Genomic DNA, 16,992 nt, shown 5'->3' with positions numbered 1-16,992 from the left:
AGGACAAATCCCCAGGTACAAATTTTAGAGCACACTATGTCAGAGGAGCCTGTGCAGGAGGGAATCTTGGCTCTGGGTTTATAAGTGAAAAGCCAGGGACAAGAAATAGAACAGGACAGTCACTATCATCAAACAACGCTGCTAGGTAACAGAAAAACATTGACATAGCTAAAGGTAAGTGATCACAGATGCACAGCAAAGGAATCACAGGATGTTAGGGGTTGGAAGGGATCTCTGAAGATCTTCCAGTCCAACCCCCCTGCCAGACCAGAGAATCTAGTGCAGGCCACATATGAACACATCTAAACAAGGCTTGAAATTCTCTAGAGGAGACTCCACAACCTCTCTGGGCATCTGGTTCCAGAGCTCTGGGACACTTACACTGAAGTTCTCCCTCATGGTGGAACTTACAGTGCTGCAGTTTCCATCCATTGATCTGTTAACAAAGTTAGTAGAACTTTCCATCACTGCTGAGCACTGTGTAGCAGCACAGAAAGTTCCTGCAGCACTGCTGGCACCCATCTACCTTTTAAAGAATGCAACCAGAATAACTTTTGCAGGAGAGGATTTTCTTTACCAAGGCTGGGAACAGGTTCTTATAGCTGAAAGAAGAGATCTCAAAAGCACAGGAATTCTGAGGAAGGAAGGAAGGCAGGCATGAAGGGCTTTATTAGTTATTCCATACCTGTATTTGTAGTCATGGAAGCTCATTTGCTGAGCTTTGAGCTTGGAAATTAGCATCCTGAGAATTTTTAAGAAGATGACAAAGTTAACCTTGAAAGAAAGTGCATAGAGGTTACTTCAAACAAACACTGTGAGGATGTAACATTGGCATTAATGACTTGTAAATCTTGGCACCTGACGGCAGGAACGCAGCTATGATCAGGTTGGAATAGAAGCAGGCTGTTACCACAGCTGTAACACAGAGCACAAAAGAGCAGTGGCAGAATCACCTCCCTTGACCTGCTGGAAATGCTTTGCCTAAGGCAGCCCAGGATACAATTTGCCCTCTTTGGCCACGAAAAAGGTTAGGAGCTTCTGAACTGCCTTCAGTTTATGCCTGATGAAGACAAGATCCATCTGCAGGCTTTTGTAATTCATGCACAACCATCTTTAGGCAGTGCTGACAACCAAGTGCCAGTGGTTTTCAGGTGAATGTGCTGACTTACTTGCAAGATCAGCATATTGAGAGCAACCTCTCTGTTTTTCACTTGGCCTGGCTAGGAGTTTCTACTCCTCCTTTTCTGCCCACTATGCATTTCTCTTGCCTCCATACTGTGTCTGTCTCTCTATCCAATTCATCTTAACCAGCATCCTCTTAAATCCTATTCAGGATCACAGGATGTCAGGGGTTGAAAGGGACCCAAAGAGATCGTCGAGTCCAACCCCCCTGCCAGAGCAGGACCAAACAATCTAGCTCAGGTCACACAGGAACACATCCAGACTGGCCTTGAAAAACTCCAGAGAAGGAGACTCCACTTTCTGTCTTCTCCCTTCTAATCCAAGAGCAGGATGAGACTTGGAGAAAGGGCCACAGAAGACAACCACACTTACACATGACATTAGGAAAAGATGAAATCATTCTTACAGCAATAGAAAACAGCATTGGTCCTCGGATGATCCACCAGATTCCCATGTTCTCATTGGTTCCCCAGCACCTGAAGAGCAATTTAAAGTATAATCACATCATTTTCATAGGAAAAAAACCCCAAACCTCCTACACAGCCTATGTATGTACTTCAAAAGGGAGCTGACAATGTGCCCTTGTGGCCAGGAGGGTCAGTGCCATTCTGGGGTGTAGCAGAAGGGCTGTGCTTAGTAAGTCGAGAGAGGTTCTCCTGCCCCTCAACTCTGTCCTTGTGAGGCTGCATCTGGAGTACTGTGTACAATTCTGGACACCACCACCCCCCTCCCCCCACGGTTCAAAAGGGACATAGAACTGCTTGGAAAAGTCCAGCACAGAGCCACAAAGATGCTTTCTGCTACAAGGAGAGCCTGAGGGAGCTGGGGCTGTGCTGCTTGGAGAGGAGACTGAGAGGAGACCTCATTCATGTTCATAAAGATGTAAAGGTGAGTGGCAGGAGGCTGGAGCCAGGCTCTGCTGGGTGATGCCCAGTGCCAGGACAAGGGCAATGGTGGAAGCTGAAGCATAGGAAGTTCCATGGAATCACAAGGAGGATTTTTTTTCTGTATGAGGGTGACAGAACCCTGGAACAGGCTGCCCAGGGGGGTTGTGGAGCCTCCCTCTCTGGAGATTTTCAAGATGCACCTGTGTGATCTGCTCTAGGAGATCCTGCTCTGGCAGTGGGGTTGGGCTGGATGAGCTTTTGTGGTCCTGTCCAGCCCCGACATCCTGTGACAAAGTCGACCTTTCTCAGGTGGCATTCAGGAGAAATGGCATCAAGCTAGGAAGAGTCTCACCAACAGCTGCCACTGTATCTGGTGGGAAGGGCTTCCCACCAGAGTGCTGAGAGTAGTTTCCTAGATGGCAAACTGCAGAACTACCTGGCCAACTCTGCCTTTGGATACACACAGCTGTACATGGCACCAAACCTTCAGAATGGAAATGGTGCTTACTAGTGCAAGTTACTCTGATTGCTTCAATCACTGAACATTGAAAACATGCATTGGATATCAGCTTTTAGTGAATCTCAGTTTTCATCAGTATTCTCCACACCAAACATGATTTTTTCCAAAGTTGGAGGGCACACAAATTAAAGTGAAGGCATGGATGGGTTTCAAGGAAAGCTCCTGTCTGCTTTTCTTACTACCACCAAGCTCTCTGTGGAGATGTTTGTGCTAACAATTTGCTTCGTGGCAGTGACTGGACACTGGGGGCTTTGATTTCAAGAAAATGAATGGTCCTTCTCCTTCTTGATTTATGCATAAGTAAATCTGAGACTTTCTAGAAGCAGTTTAATGTAAAAGTACTAAAGTGGACTTAGAAAATGTAGCCAGTATTGATAGGTGTCTAGTCTTAATACAGCCTAGCAGTCAATACTTGTAGCATTTGCTCACAAGGGCATCCAGAAGAATGAGGCAAACAGAAAGGCAGCACTTTAAGGCACATTTTGTTTAGTAACCTACCTTGTGTTCTCCATTTTTGATCTGCATATACCCCAAGGGCCCACAAACAGGATAGGAACAACTGCAAAGAAAAGGAGTCAGTTACAGCCAAGCTTCAAACACACAAAGATGTCAGGGTGTCATGTAAAGACACTGTCATAGGCTGAGCTGACTCTGCTGCTGGTATTCATACCATGCAGCAGTTTTGCTTTCCTGTCCTCTAGAACTGGACAGACATCAGCCTGAGCTGGGCTTTCCCCATCTGTGCTTCAGAATGGTATTTCTGTGTCTAGTTGAATCTTGCCTTTTCAGACTGATGTAGATACAGCTGTATGATACAGGTACGCTGCTGCTAACTAGAACGATGAGGTGATGCTATCCAGTGCAGCTCCAGGCCAGCAGGAGCTCTCAGTAGATGTAAGCATGGCTCACTCCTGCTGGATCTGCAGCAGCAGCACTACAAATGGCCACTGGAATGGGCTGCCCAGGGAGATGGTGGACTCCCCGTCCATGAAGGTGATTAAAAGAAGCCTGGCTGAGGCACTTAGTGCCATGGTCTAGTTGATTGGATAGGGCTGGGTGCTAGGTTGGACTGGATGAGCTTGGAGATCTCTTCCAACCTGGTTGATTCTATGATTGTATGGTTTAGTTAATTAGAAGGTGTTAGGTGATAGGCTGATCTCAATGATCTCAATGATCTCAAAGGTCTTTTCCAACCTGGTTAATTCTGTGACTCTGTGAAAAGTCTGTAGCATAGGTGCCAGATGTCCTGACTCAGCAGTAATTCTGATACTTACAAAGAAGAAATTAAGCTATTTGGTTCCTTTAGGAGATCAGTGAATATGACATAGGTATGGGAGCAATGGAGGGGGCCTGACAGAGATGTGCTTGTTACTGATACTATCACAGCAATAATCATTCCTTTTTCCCAGACTTGTGTTATTGCAGCTGGAAGAAGAAATAAAATGATAAGTACCTGTGCAAAGCAGTTGATGATCAAAGCAACAAATGGATTTGGGCAGGTGGGAAGGCTGAGGAAGCAATGAGACAACACTAAGCAGTGTGAAAGACAGTGGCCTTGTGTCAGCAGCCTTGTGTCTGGTAAGACAGCACAAGGGATCTTTAAAGAGCAATAAGAGAGGAAACGGAGAAATCAAGGCATGGATTGTGAGAAGGTGCAGCAGAGAAGAAAGCCTGCCAATGGACAGTGCTGCATGGTGCACTCACAGAATTAGCCAGGTTGGAAAAGACCTCTGACACCATCCAGTCCAACCTATCACCTAACACCTTCTAATTAACTAACCCATGGCACTAAGTACTTCATCCAGCCACCTCTTAAACACCAGCCTCCCTGTGCAGCCCATTCCCATGCCAATCTCTCTTGCTGTGAAGGTAATTTGAACAGATTAGGGAGGATGGGAATGAGTGTGAATGTGAAGGCAAGTAGTTAATGTCTGGTAAGAAAGAAGCAAAAGAGGAAAAAAAGGGATGCCAAGAATGGGATAGGATGTTCAAAACTGCAAGCCTGAAAAATAATCTCCACAGCAGCTTGGGGGATGACTACAGATTAGATGATTAGAGGGAATTAGGAAGCCTTGATTCTCTGCTTTATCCAGGCAAGGTTCAGAACTATGAGTAAGCAACAAATGTAATTGCCAGATTACACCACATCGCTTAAAGGAAATGGCTCAAATGCTTGTAACTAAATTTACATTGCTTTAGTCCATGAAAAACGTCTGCAGTGTGAGGGCTGAAACACAAGCCCTGAGCCTCCAAGTGCTTCAGCTTCTCCTCTAACACAGCACTTTAGAAATTCAAAGCTAGGAAGGAGAACACACAAAAGAGAGCCCTTCACGTTCAGCTATTTTCTGCTACCTAGGTGCCCTACTACAAAAGCAAGAACACAAAGCTGCTGCTAGCACCATAATACCCAGTGATGACAGAAAATGCAGCCACATTTCTGCCTGCTCAGTAGCCACTGGGCTACTGTTTTATTAAGAAACAAGGCACCCATTTCCCCTGTATGTGCAGGCCAAGCTGAAGGACACAAACATAGAATCATAGAATGGTCTAGGTTGGAAGGGACCTCAAGGATCGTCCAGCTCCAACCCTCTGCCATAGGCAGGGACACCTCCCACTAGAACAGGTTGCTCAAGGCCTCATCCAACCTGGTCCTGTACACCTCCAGGGAGGGAGCAGCCACGAACTCCCTGGGCAACCTGTGCCAGTGTCTCACCACCCTCACTGCAAAGAACTTCTTCCTGACATCTAGTCTAAATTTCCCCTCTGCCAGTTTAAATCCATTCCTCCTCATCCTGTCATTACAAGCCCTTGTGAACAGTCCCTCCCCAGCCCTCCTGTAGGCTCCCTTCAGATCCTGGAGCATATCAGTGCCAGCACACCTTTGCTGACTTCAAAACAAACAAACTAACAACAATTCAGATTTTCCTTTTTCTCTCTTCACCACAAATTATCTGCTGCTGACTCCAACTCAGAATCAAGAAGCTGGGGGCTGTTGTGTACTCACCCCAGCCTATCACAACGTAGGTCTGCAGCAGTCGCCTCTCAGAGAGCACCACAGTTATCAGTAGTGTATGCAGATAAATTCCTTCCACCAACAACCAGAAATAATTTGCCCCAACAAAGTAATGCATCAAAAACTGGGCTGTCCTGCAAATGACCACGATCTGGAGGGAGGAAAGAGCAGGAGTTTGTGTTAACCTTATAAACGCTCTGACCAGTCTTGGGCTTCTCTTGTTGCTTCGGTAAGGGTTTTAAAAGCCAGCACTGGGCTGTGTGTAACTCAGGTTTGGTCGCAGGTCTCAGCAGGCTCTCCTGGCTGCTTGTGAGAGGCTGGAGGGTAGGGTAACAATTTAAAGGCTGCCACATTGTCAGCGAGTTGGAATGGAAGTGACAAAGAGAGGAATCACAGAATCACAGAATTAACCAGGTTGGAAAAAGCTTCGAGGTTGTCAAGTCCAACCTACCTCCTAACACCTTCTAATTAACTAAACCATGGCACTAAGTGCCTCAGCCAGCCTCCTTTAAAGACCTCCAGGGATGAGGACTGCACCAGCTCCCTGGGCAGCCCATTCCAATGCCAATCACTCTTTTCTTGTAGAACTTCTTCCTAACATTCAGCCTGAACCTGCCCTGGCACAGCTTGAGGCTGTGTCCTCTTGTTCTGCCTCTGGGTGCCTGGCAGATGAGACCAACCCCACCTGGCTACAGTCAGTTGTAGAGAGCAATGAGGTCTCCCCTAAGCCTCCTCTTCTCCAGGCTGAAGTAAGAGCATAGGCTGGGATATGTGTTCTGTGTCATGATCTGCACAGCAGAAATTCTACTGCTCAGCTACTAACGTAGTTATCACCGTGAAGGTCTTGCAGGCAATTCTGCCTTTCCACGTGGAACAGCTGTGTTTATACAGCACCAGAGCAGCTGAACTGCTCTCTAGTGGCCACACACTAGGGATGTGGTTCTTCCATTATTTAACCAAGTTGAAGGAAATCAGTAGATCTTCCCAGTACACAAAAGCCTTTCAACTACTTCTTTCCCTCCCTTCTCTTGCTGTTCTTTCTCAGGAAATGCAATGTTTGATAACTTTGTCATAAAGGAAGGTCTGTGCCTTGCACTGTGCTGTGCATGCCAAGAGCAAGCTGAGACTCAGACAGGGGCCTGGGGGGTGGCCAAGAAAGCCAAAGGCAACCTGGCTTGTGTTACAAGCACAGTGGGCAGCGGGGACAGGACTCAGCACTGGTGTGGCCACACCTCAAGTGTTGTGTTCAGATCTTGGCCACTCATTCCAAGAAGGACACTGAGAGGCTGGAGCAGGTCCAGACAAGGGCAACGAGGCTGGAGAAGAGCCTGGAGCACCTGGGCTATAAGAAGGGGCTGAGAGAACTGGGGGTGTTCAGGCTGGAGAAGAGGAGGCTGATGGCAGACCTCGTTACTCTCTTGATAACCCCAAGCTTGATCAGCAAAACATCATTCAAAGCTCAACTAAGAAACCTCTCAAAACCTGCTGTCCTGGGACAAACATCCAAACTTGGGAAAAAACAACCCTCATGGATGAGTATAGGTTGGGGACTGACCTGCTGGAGAGCAGTGAGGGGGAAAAGGACCTGGGGGTCATGGTGCATGGAAGGCTGCCCATGAGCCAGCAATGTGCTCTGGTGGCCAAGCAGGCCAAGGACATTCTGGGCTGTTTTAGAAGGGCTTAGTAGGTTGAGAGAGGTTCTCTTTCCCCCTCTACTCTGCCCTGCTGAGGCCACATCTGGAATATTGTGTCCAGGTCTGCACACCCTGGTTTAAGAAGGGCCCCAGGGAACTGCTTGAGGGAATCCAACACAGAGCCACAAAAATGAAGGAGGCTCTCCTCAAAAGGAAGTTTGGGCTCTTTAGCCTGGAGAGGAGCCTAAGAGGTGACCTCATTCATGTATATGAAGATGTGCAGGGTGGGTACTCAGAGGCTGGAGCCAGGCTCTGCTGGGTGATGCCCAGTGAGAGGACAAGGGGCAATGGGTGGGAGCTGAGGCTTAGGAAGTTTCATGGAAACACAAGGAGGAATTTTTTCCCCTGTGAGGGTGCCAGAGCACTGGAACAGGCTGCCCAGGGTGGGTTGTGGAGCCTCCCTCTCTGGAGATATTCAAGACCTGCCTGGATGTGTTTCTGTGTGCTCTGCTCTAGGTGATCCTGCCGTGGCAGGGGAGTTGGACTGGATAAGCTTTGGAGGTCCCTTCCAGCCCCTGACATTCTGTGATTCTGTGATTTTGTGATTCTATGGATGTTACACAGCTCCTGTTAGCAATGAACTAACAAGTTACCTCAGGACTGAGGTACAATATCCATCCAGTTTCGTCGTTGGGTCTTTTGGAGTAGATGTTGTAGTAGACACTGTCCTTGATCAGCACTGCCATGGCACGCAAGATGAAAGATGCAAATAAATTCATGTGGATGTAGTTTCTGGTGCAGTGGAGTTTTCTGTGGGAGAGAAAATAGTGTCTGAATTTTGTGGAACCTTTACAGTTTAAAGAAATGGGAGGAAATCCTGTTGTGTTCATGGCCAATGGGATCCTGGCTTGCATTAAGAAGAGTGCATCCAGCAGATGGGGGGAGGTTCTCCTCCCCCTCTGCCCTTGAATTGCCCCACCTGGAATATTGCATCCAATTCTGGGCTCCCCAGTTCAGGAGGGACAGGCATCTGCTGGAGAGAGTCCAAGGGAGGGCTACAAGGATGTTGAAGGGGCTGGAGCACTGCCTGATGAGGAAAGGCTGAGAGCCCTGGGGCTGCTTAGTCTGCAGAGGTGAAGGCTGAGAGGGGATCTGATCAATGTCTATAAAGAGCTGAGGGTTGGAGGTCAGGAAGGAAGGGACAGGGACAGCCTCTGCTCACTTGTGCCCTGGCATAGGACAAGGGCAGTAGATGGAAACTACAGCACAGGAAGTTCCACCTCAACGTGAGGAAGAACTTCTTGACTGTAAGGCTCCCAGAGCACTGGAACAGGCTGCCCAGAGAGGTTGTGGAGTCTCCTTCTCTGGAGCCTCTCCAGCCCTGTCTGGATGTGTTCCTGTGTGACCTGCACTGGATTCTCTGATCCTGCTGTGGCAGAGGGGTTGGACTGGAAGCTCTCCAGAGGTCCCTTCTGACCCCTAACATCCTGTGAAACTGTGATATGGCTGTCATCAATGGATTTTGCACAGGAATCCTTCTTATAATGGTGGTTAGGAAAACACAAGTTATTTACATTGGAAGCTGAGCAATGCAGCTGAGCTCATGAAACAAGCAATGTGCATCCTGGGGCCTGTACTTCTGAAATGCACCTCAATTTGTACTAACCTGAGTGAAGAAAGTATTAGAAGAGCCAATAGAAGTGAGATGAGAGAAAAATAATATCCTATAGTGTACAACAGCTGTAATGTGGTGAGTAATTTATGGTCTTCTTCCTAGGAGAAAAAGAAGAAAAAGGTTTTATACACTCAGGCAGGAGGGGAGAGCAAGAACAAAGCTCAGGTACTTCTGAGCCCAGCTTCTTTGTGCTGCAGGGTAGCCAGGGGAGGTTTGTGATGCCTGCTCCCTGCACTCATCACTGCACGATGGGGAGTCTTGCAGACAGCCTCAGGGTGCATTTGAAGACCTCACCATCTCATTTCCAGACTGCTCCTGCACAAGGACTGTTTACAGCTAATCACTGCCACGATTGTGTGCACCAGATTGGTCCTGGTGGTTTAATAACTGCAGAGATCGACTCACTCAAGCTGTGCACACAAGTGCAATAATTACTCTCTGTGCCTGCCCAGTGGTGTCTGTACAATTTGGAGAGACAGCTCTGCCTAGAGGCACTGAAATAGACTTGACTTCTGCCATGAGTTCAAAGAAAAACACCCAAAAGTTTAGCCATTAGAGCTGTCTGGAACATCTTTGAGTGATGAAGAAGAGCTTGGAGGAGGAAGGCAGACACTCACTTTCTTTCCACTTTGCCTCATTTAACGTTTCTGCTTGATAAGATTTCCCATGTCCATCCCTCATCTCCTGGTGCTGTTTTTCTAACTCAGGAAAGGCTTCTCTGCAGAGGGTCCACCAAGATATGGGATTGTTTTTTACTGACCTGTCAGCCTCACATCCATGTCTGGGAAGATTATGGAATAGATCCTTCTAGATGCCACGCTAAGGCACCTGGGGGACAAGAAGGTGGCTCAAGACAGCCAGCATGGCTTTACTGGGGGCAATTCTGGCCTGATCAAACTAGTGGTCTTCTAGGATAAAGTGACTATGTCAGTACATAAGGGATGACCTCTGGATGTGATCTAGCTGGACTTCTGCAAGGACTTTGACATGGTCCCCCACAACATCCTACTGGCTAGGTTGGAGAGATACAAATTTAATGGGTGGACTGTTCAGTGGACAAGGAGCTGGCTGGCTGTGAACATCCAGAGAGTGGTGTTCAATGGTTTGAAGCCCAGATGCAGAGCAGTGACAACTTCAAGGCTCCATGCTGGGACCTGGGCTGTTTAATATTTTCATCAATGCTATAAGCAATGGGATCGAGGCACCATCAACTAGGGTGCAGGGCACACCAAGCTGAGTGGTGCTGTCAATACACCAGAGGGACAAGACAGCATCCAGAGGGATGTGGACAAGCTGGAGAAGTGGGACCAGGTAAGCCTCGTGAGGTTAAACAAGAGCAAGTGCAGAGTTCTGCACCTGGGCTGGAACAGTCCTCACTATCAGTACAGGCAGTGGGAGGAGGTGGTAGAAAGCAGCCCTGTGGCTGAGAAGCTAAACATGAGAAGACAGTGTGAGCCTGCAGCCCGGAATGCAAATCACAATCTGGGCTGCATCCAAAGCTGCGTTGCCAGCAGGGCTAGAGAGGTGATTCTGCCACTTTGCTCTGCTCTGGTGAGACCTCACCTAGGGTTCTGCAGCCAGCTCTGGAGCCTTCAATACAGGAAAGACATGGAGCAGGTCCAGAGCAGGCCATGAAAATGATCAGGGGAGTGGAGAAGCCCTGCTACGAAGACAGGCTGAGGAAGCTGGGAGTGTTCAGCCTGGAGAAGAGAAGGCTCTGGGGAGACCTTAGAGCAGCCTTCCAAAACCTGAAGGAGGCTACAAAAAAGCTGCAGAGAGACTGTTTGCAAGGGCCTGCAAGGACAGGATGAGGGCAATGGCTTCAAACTAGAGCAGAGTAGACTGAAATTGGATGTGAGGAACAAGTTCTGCACCATAAGGTTGGAGGAACACTGCAGCAGGTTGCCCAGCGAGATGGTTGTGTGTCCATCCCCAGAATTATTCAAGGTGAGGCTGGCCAGGGCTGTGGGTGACCTGATCTAGTGGAGGATGTTCCTGCTGACTGCAGAGTGGGCTGGACTGGATGACCTTCGGAGGTCCTTCCAACCCAGACCATTCTGTGATCCTATGGTTTTTATAATCCATATTTGGCCTGCAAAGATTTTCTTGGAACCTGTGCTGTTCTCTGTAAAAATTGCCTTCCAGCTCAGTGCCAAAGCCTTCAGCACTGTCTTCCCACCAGTAGTTGCCAAATATTAATGTATGCCAATGAGTCCTGTCAGGATAGCACGGGGGGAGCTGTGCCTGCTGCTAAAAGCTCTCTTGCAGAGGGTGAAAGTGACCAGGGAGAGCAGTGTGGGTGCAGGAGATTTCCATGGCAGATCCATTAGACACATTACTCCCTGGAAGTATTAGCACATGCATGAACCTAATCAAAAGCATCAGTTTGCATCTTGGCAGTGCCAGTTTTGCAATACCAAAGCAAATGTAATCAAGCTGATTCCCCTGATGTGTGTAGATCCCAGTCCTGGATTATTTGTAATATCCTGGGGCTTTCTGCTAAGTGTAACATACAGAGAAAGGAAGCCAGGACTGGTGTTGGTAGGAAAGCTGGTTGAAGCTTTAGGAGAACTCATTTGCTGTCACACAAAATGAATTAGTGTCTCTCCTACCCACAAGTCTGCAATTCAGAATGGTCAACAAACCATGGAAAACTTTCAGTCTTTAACGAATATTTATCACACATATAAATAAACTAAGTTTGGAAGTTCATGTACTCAGTGTATCAAGAGTGTAGAAAGAATTGAGTGGTGTCTGGGAATCCTAAACCAGTGATGTGCAATAAAGTAATCAATAAAGTATCAATCAAAAGTATTAAAACGTACAAAATAGTCCACAGTGCTTACCTGAGAGGTCTAATTCTGGCATCAGCCAAGTTGCTGGTGAGCTCCATGGCCAAAGCAGTTACAAGGAGCTGAAAGCAGCTAAGCTGCTTGCTTGATCTTATCTAGAACTGTTGCATTCCTTGCAAAGTCACTGCTCAGCTGTGCAAGTGGGCAGCAGGGTGGGATCCCTGTTTCACTGCCTGAGCTGTCCTGTGCCTTAAACCTGCTAGGGTGGTAGAAGTGAGCTCACTGCAAACTGCCTTCTTGCAGAGAACAGGAGCCAGGCTTCTTTGCAGGCACAGAGCAGGAGTGCCATTCCCAGCCTCATGAACCAGAGGTGATCACCAATTGCTTTCATTTTATCTGCTTTGGCTGGGTGGTTGGACTTGGTGATCTCTGGAGGTCCCTTCCAACCTCTACTGTTCTGTGATTTGTGTGATCCTGTGCTCTGTGATTCTATGGACGTGAGCTGCAGCACAGAAGGTTCCACCTCAACACAAAGGGAAACTTCTTTACTGTAGGGGTCACAGAGCACTGAAACAGGTTGTGGAGTCTCCTTCTCTGGACACTTTCAAGGCCTGTCTGAATGTGTTCCTCTGTGACCTGAGTTAGATTGTATGGTCCTGCTCTGGCAAGAGAGTTGGACTCAATGATCTCTTTGGGTCCCTTTCAACCCCTGACATCCTGTGAGTCTGATCTTCAGGACAAAGAGCTGAGCTCTGCCCAGGTGAGAGGTTGCTCTTCACACAGCTGAGGAGAGCCAAAGCCCAGCACCTTGGGCTGCGTGCAGTGTCCAGAAAGGGTGGCAGTGGCATTAAAATGAATCCAAGGCACTGTGTCCAGCTCCATTGGAGAGGACCAGGCAGCAACTCATTCAGTGGTAGAAGGCTCAGGAAGTGGCAGAGGATGAACATGTCTGGCCCCAGCAGACTACAGCAACTTGAGACAGATCACAGAATCATAGAATGGTTTGGGTTGGAAGGGACCTCCAAAGCTTATCCAGTCTAACCCCCTCTGCAGTCAGCAGGGAGATCTTCCACCAGATCAGATTGCCCAGAGCCTAGTCCAGCCTCACCTTGAATATCTCCAGGGATGGGGCCCTAGCCACCATCCTGGGCAACCTGTTTCCATGCTCCAGCAACCTCATGGTGCAGAACTTGTTCCTCACATCCAATTTCAATCTGCTCTGCTCTAGTTTGAAGCCATTGCCCTTGTCCTGTTCCTGCAGGCCTTTGCAAAGTCTCTCTGCAGCCTTCTTGTAGCCTCCTTCAGGTATCAGAAGACTGATACTAGGTTTCCCTGGAGCCTTCTCTTCTCCAGGCTGAACACCCCCAGCTCCCTCAGCCTGTCCTCGTAGCAGAGCTGCTCCAACCACCTGATCATTTTCATGTCCCTCGTCTGGACCTGCTCCATCAGGTCCATGCCTTTCCTGTATTGAGGGCTGCAGAGCTGGATCCAGTACTCCAGATGATGGGATGCTTTGAATTTGAGTTGCTTGCTCATTGTTTTTCAGTCTTTTTCAATTGTATTAGGAGAAATTCAGCACATGTGAACAGTGGACTCTGAGCAGACCACAATTTGTGGCCTCTAAAGCAAGAATCCTGCCCTCCTTAATCTTCCCTCCTCCACTTCTAAATAAAATCATTCTTTTCCATTTGGTAACTGGAATGAAATCTGACCATCTTTTGCAGGTAGCCAGTGCAAATGCTTTATCAGTTACTTTAGAAGGGATTAAGAAGATTAAAGTATTAAACTATAATAATAATAAAAATGCTCACATTTTTTTGGAAATGATTTTCCTCAGAACATTCTGAACTATCTCTCCAAATGTCTGTGGAGTTCTCCTTTGTCTGCCAAGTCCCTTCGGCCAAGCAGACTCTGTATACACTTCCCGAGCTTCCTGAAAGTAAACAGAGCTTCAGACTGAAAGGTCAAAAGAAAGATTTCATTTGTCAGATACATTTTGGAGTTTTCTCCCTTATACCACAGTAACAGGCATCACCACCCCACTCCCCCCTACTCAAAACATGAATTGAAAGAGGATATCTTTTAAAGGTCCTCATCAGTATATTTTTCATAGTTACACAGAGCAGACAGAGCAGGAGAAATAAATTCCCAGGAGGTACCTGGTATTTACAGAGGAATGCAGAATCCTTTGTCTGAAAGGTAAAGCCTCCAGCTCACTTTAACCCTTTTATTCCTCACTACCCTCCCAAGCTCCATTCAGTCCAGGCAGCACTGCCTAGGCTCTCCAGGCAGACTGTGGGAGATGTTTTGATTAGTAAATCATCTCTGAAACATCTGTGGCTGATGTTCTATTTACATTCTGGGGGGGCTGAGCAGCAGGTGGTGTGAACTAGAGAAGCTTTCTTGGCTTTCACTGCATTGCTCTAGTTTATAATAATTAAGGATTTGCCCCTAAGAGCAGAAGAATTGGCTGGGGACCCTGGCTGAGATTTGTTTCATGTTGTTCTCAGCAGCTGCTGACAATAAATAATTATTTATTCCTAATCAAACCTGAGCCTTTCTATCTTTTCTTTTTCTTTTTCTTTTTCTTTTTCTTTTTCTTTTTCTTTTTCTTTTTCTTTTTCTTTTTCTTTTTCTTTTTCTTTTTCTTTTTCTTTTTCTTTTTCTTTTTCTTTTTCTTTTTCTTTTTCTTTTCTTTTTCTTTTTATCTTTTCTTTTCTTTTCTTTTCTTTTCTTTTCTTTTCTTTTCTTTTCTTTTCTTTTCTTTTCTTTTCTTTTCTTTTCTTTTCTTTTCTTTTCCTTTCTCCTTTCCTTTCCTTTCCTTTCCTTTCCTTTCCTTTCCTTTCCTTTCCTTTCCTTTCCTTTCCTTTCCTTTCCTTTCCTTTCCTTTCCTTTCCTTTCCTTTCCTTTCCTTTCCTTTCCTTTCCTTTCCTTTCCTTTCCTTTCCTTTCCTTTCCTTTCCTTTCCTTTCCTTTCCTTTCCTTTCCTTTCCTTTCCTTTCCTTTCCTTTCCTTTCTTTTCTTTTCTTTTCTCTTTTCTTTTCTTTCCCTTTCCCTTTCCCTTTCCCTTTCCCTTTCCCTTTCCCTTTCCCTTTCCCTTTCCCTTTCCCTTTCCCTTTCCCTTTCCCTTTCCCTTTCCTTTTCCTTTCCTCTTTTTTCCTACCTGGAAAGTGTTTAGTGGTGACAGCAACAACTAGAGTATCTTGTTTCGCTCAGCATGACTGGAGCTGAGACAACTGCATTGGGATCACAGTTCACCCTGGTGGAGCAGCAGCTCTGTGTGGTGATTAGGAACTGCAGAAAAACCTGAAAGCCTCTATGCAGTGTGATTAACCTCCTTATGTTGAGACCACACTAATTTTCCATTACTCAGGCTGGGCACTGATGACAATGCACAATACATTTACCCTAAGCTACCAAACATTTCTGGCCCAAGTCCATTGGTATGGTCCAGAATAGACACAGCTGTGCCTCAGCAATGGGACCAGCCATGGGAATGGGGACCAGAAGCAACCCTGACCTCAGTCCTGCAGAATCTCTAGGACAAACAGACAAATTTTCATATGGTGGTGCAATGTCTTACATGACACAGAGGGAAGGAAACTGCTTTTATCTTTATTATGAAGCACTGAATGTGTTCCAAATGGTTGGCAGGAGAACTAGTTTGGGAGACTAGATAGAAGCTGGGTCTCCTTATATTTAATAACATCAAAAAAGGACAGATGATGACGTTACAGAACAAGTCATGTGTGGGGTGGACTGGAGAAAGGTAGACTAAGCAGCCCATCATAGTCTCCCAGGACTCAGGCACAACTGATCCTTCCAGGTGCTATTAGAAATGCTGCCAAATCAGTCACAAGCAGTTAAGAAAGGTTATGTGGCATGGTTCAGAAGTGCAAGGCTGTGGTAGAAGTATTGCCCTTTCATTTCTTCAGGAGAAAGAGGTTGTCATTTGCTTTAAGACAGATGTTGTCCTTTCTCCCTTCCTGCTCCCTCCCCGCTCCATTCCCTGTAGGAAAAGAACGATTTGGAATCCTGGTGTGGGAAAGCTGACTGCTTAGACTGCTTTTTTGTTTGGCTATTCCAGTTTTCTGGATGGCTTCATGTCTGGGGCTCAGTGGAGACCCCAGAGCCTGAACCTCAGAAGCTGAACCCCAAATCTGTTACTGCCAATAGAGGCCCAGCAGCACAGTTACACGATGTGGGAATGCTGCTTTACAGCAGACAACACAGAGCTGCAACAGGCACGCGTGTAGAAAAGCAGCAAACAATTAACCCCCAAGAGGTTGGTGCCTCAGCTCAGAAAACAGGTGAAAAGAGGAGAGACAGAAAAGCTCTCTGACATGCCAGAGGACATAGAGATAAGACAGAGCAGCACCACCTCTGCTGCAGCTGCATCCCCAGCCTAAACTTGAAGAGAAGTTGCCACTTTACCATTTTCCAGCCACGGCAAGTATGAAGGACAGGGGACAGAGACGTTTCCTGGGGGTGAGTAAGGCCAGCAAGCAAACTGATCAAAAGTCCCATTGCAATGGATTCCTGAGGAGACAAGCAAGCAGAAGTTTTACACACTCCAGACAATGGACAATCATGAAAACTATCCCAGTAGGTAGCCTGCAAGCTGCTCCAGGGTATTTCTAAGATGGAGCAGAGAAATATGATCTCAGAGGCCTTTTCCAACCTGGCTAACTCTGTGGTTCTGTGAAATGCAGGTAAACAGCACACACTGCTCTCCCCATGTCAACAGCAGATGCCAGCCTGTTGCAGGAGGTGATCAGGGTGGTCAGGTAGGATTTGGGTTTGGGAAGTCTGTGCTGGCTTTTCCCAACCATCTCCTGCACTTGGTTAGTAACAGCCTTCAGGAGGAGGATTCGTTGCAGAGACTTTCCCAGGGACTGAAAGTAAAACTTAATGGGGCTGTAGCTTTCTGCCTCCTCTGTTGTTAGTGACTGTCCCTGCCCTGCTTAGCAAGCAATCTGCCCTGTGCCTTTGCTTATGGATGTTGTTGTTCTTGACATCTATGGATGGTTTCAGTTCTAGGCCAACCTTGCCTCCTGACTGCTTCTCTGCATGCCCTTGCTAAGCTTTGGTGGTCCTCAGTAGGTATCTGGCTCCCTCTGCATAGCTGCTATGGTGAAAAACTCAGGAGGAATGAGTGGATATTTCCTGCCTCGTGTATCCTATGAAAGCTGAGCCAAGTTTTTAATGGAGATGGTGGTCAGGAGTGAGAATGGAGTCTTGCTTCGGCCCTCCAGCTGTTGCAGCTTCACAGAGTAAGCAAGCAAGCTAA

The 16,992-nt window shown here is 47.0% G+C and overlaps 1 protein-coding gene across 1 annotated transcript in view; it reads right to left on the bottom strand.

Moving 5' to 3' along the window:
- The window catches only part of GLP2R (glucagon like peptide 2 receptor), a 34,017-nt gene that overhangs the window by 7,563 nt on the left and 9,462 nt on the right, over positions 1-16,992 (bottom strand). The window contains exons 3-10 of the mRNA XM_064151790.1: positions 16,137-16,241; positions 13,515-13,636; positions 8,903-9,009; positions 7,890-8,046; positions 5,594-5,753; positions 3,088-3,148; positions 1,589-1,658; positions 686-774 (exon numbers count right to left, since the gene is read on the bottom strand). Of these exons, the coding sequence (XP_064007860.1) occupies positions 686-774; positions 1,589-1,658; positions 3,088-3,148; positions 5,594-5,753; positions 7,890-8,046; positions 8,903-9,009; positions 13,515-13,636; positions 16,137-16,241 (871 nt within the window). The remainder of the gene's footprint in view (positions 1-685; positions 775-1,588; positions 1,659-3,087; positions 3,149-5,593; positions 5,754-7,889; positions 8,047-8,902; positions 9,010-13,514; positions 13,637-16,136; positions 16,242-16,992) is intronic.

The sequence above is a fragment of the Pogoniulus pusillus genome, chromosome 11, assembly GCF_015220805.1.
Source record: "Pogoniulus pusillus isolate bPogPus1 chromosome 11, bPogPus1.pri, whole genome shotgun sequence".
Taxonomy (NCBI): domain Eukaryota; kingdom Metazoa; phylum Chordata; class Aves; order Piciformes; family Lybiidae; genus Pogoniulus; species Pogoniulus pusillus.
The sequence above is the reverse complement of the archived record's forward strand: the minus strand, read 5'-3'. Positions and strand labels throughout refer to the sequence as shown.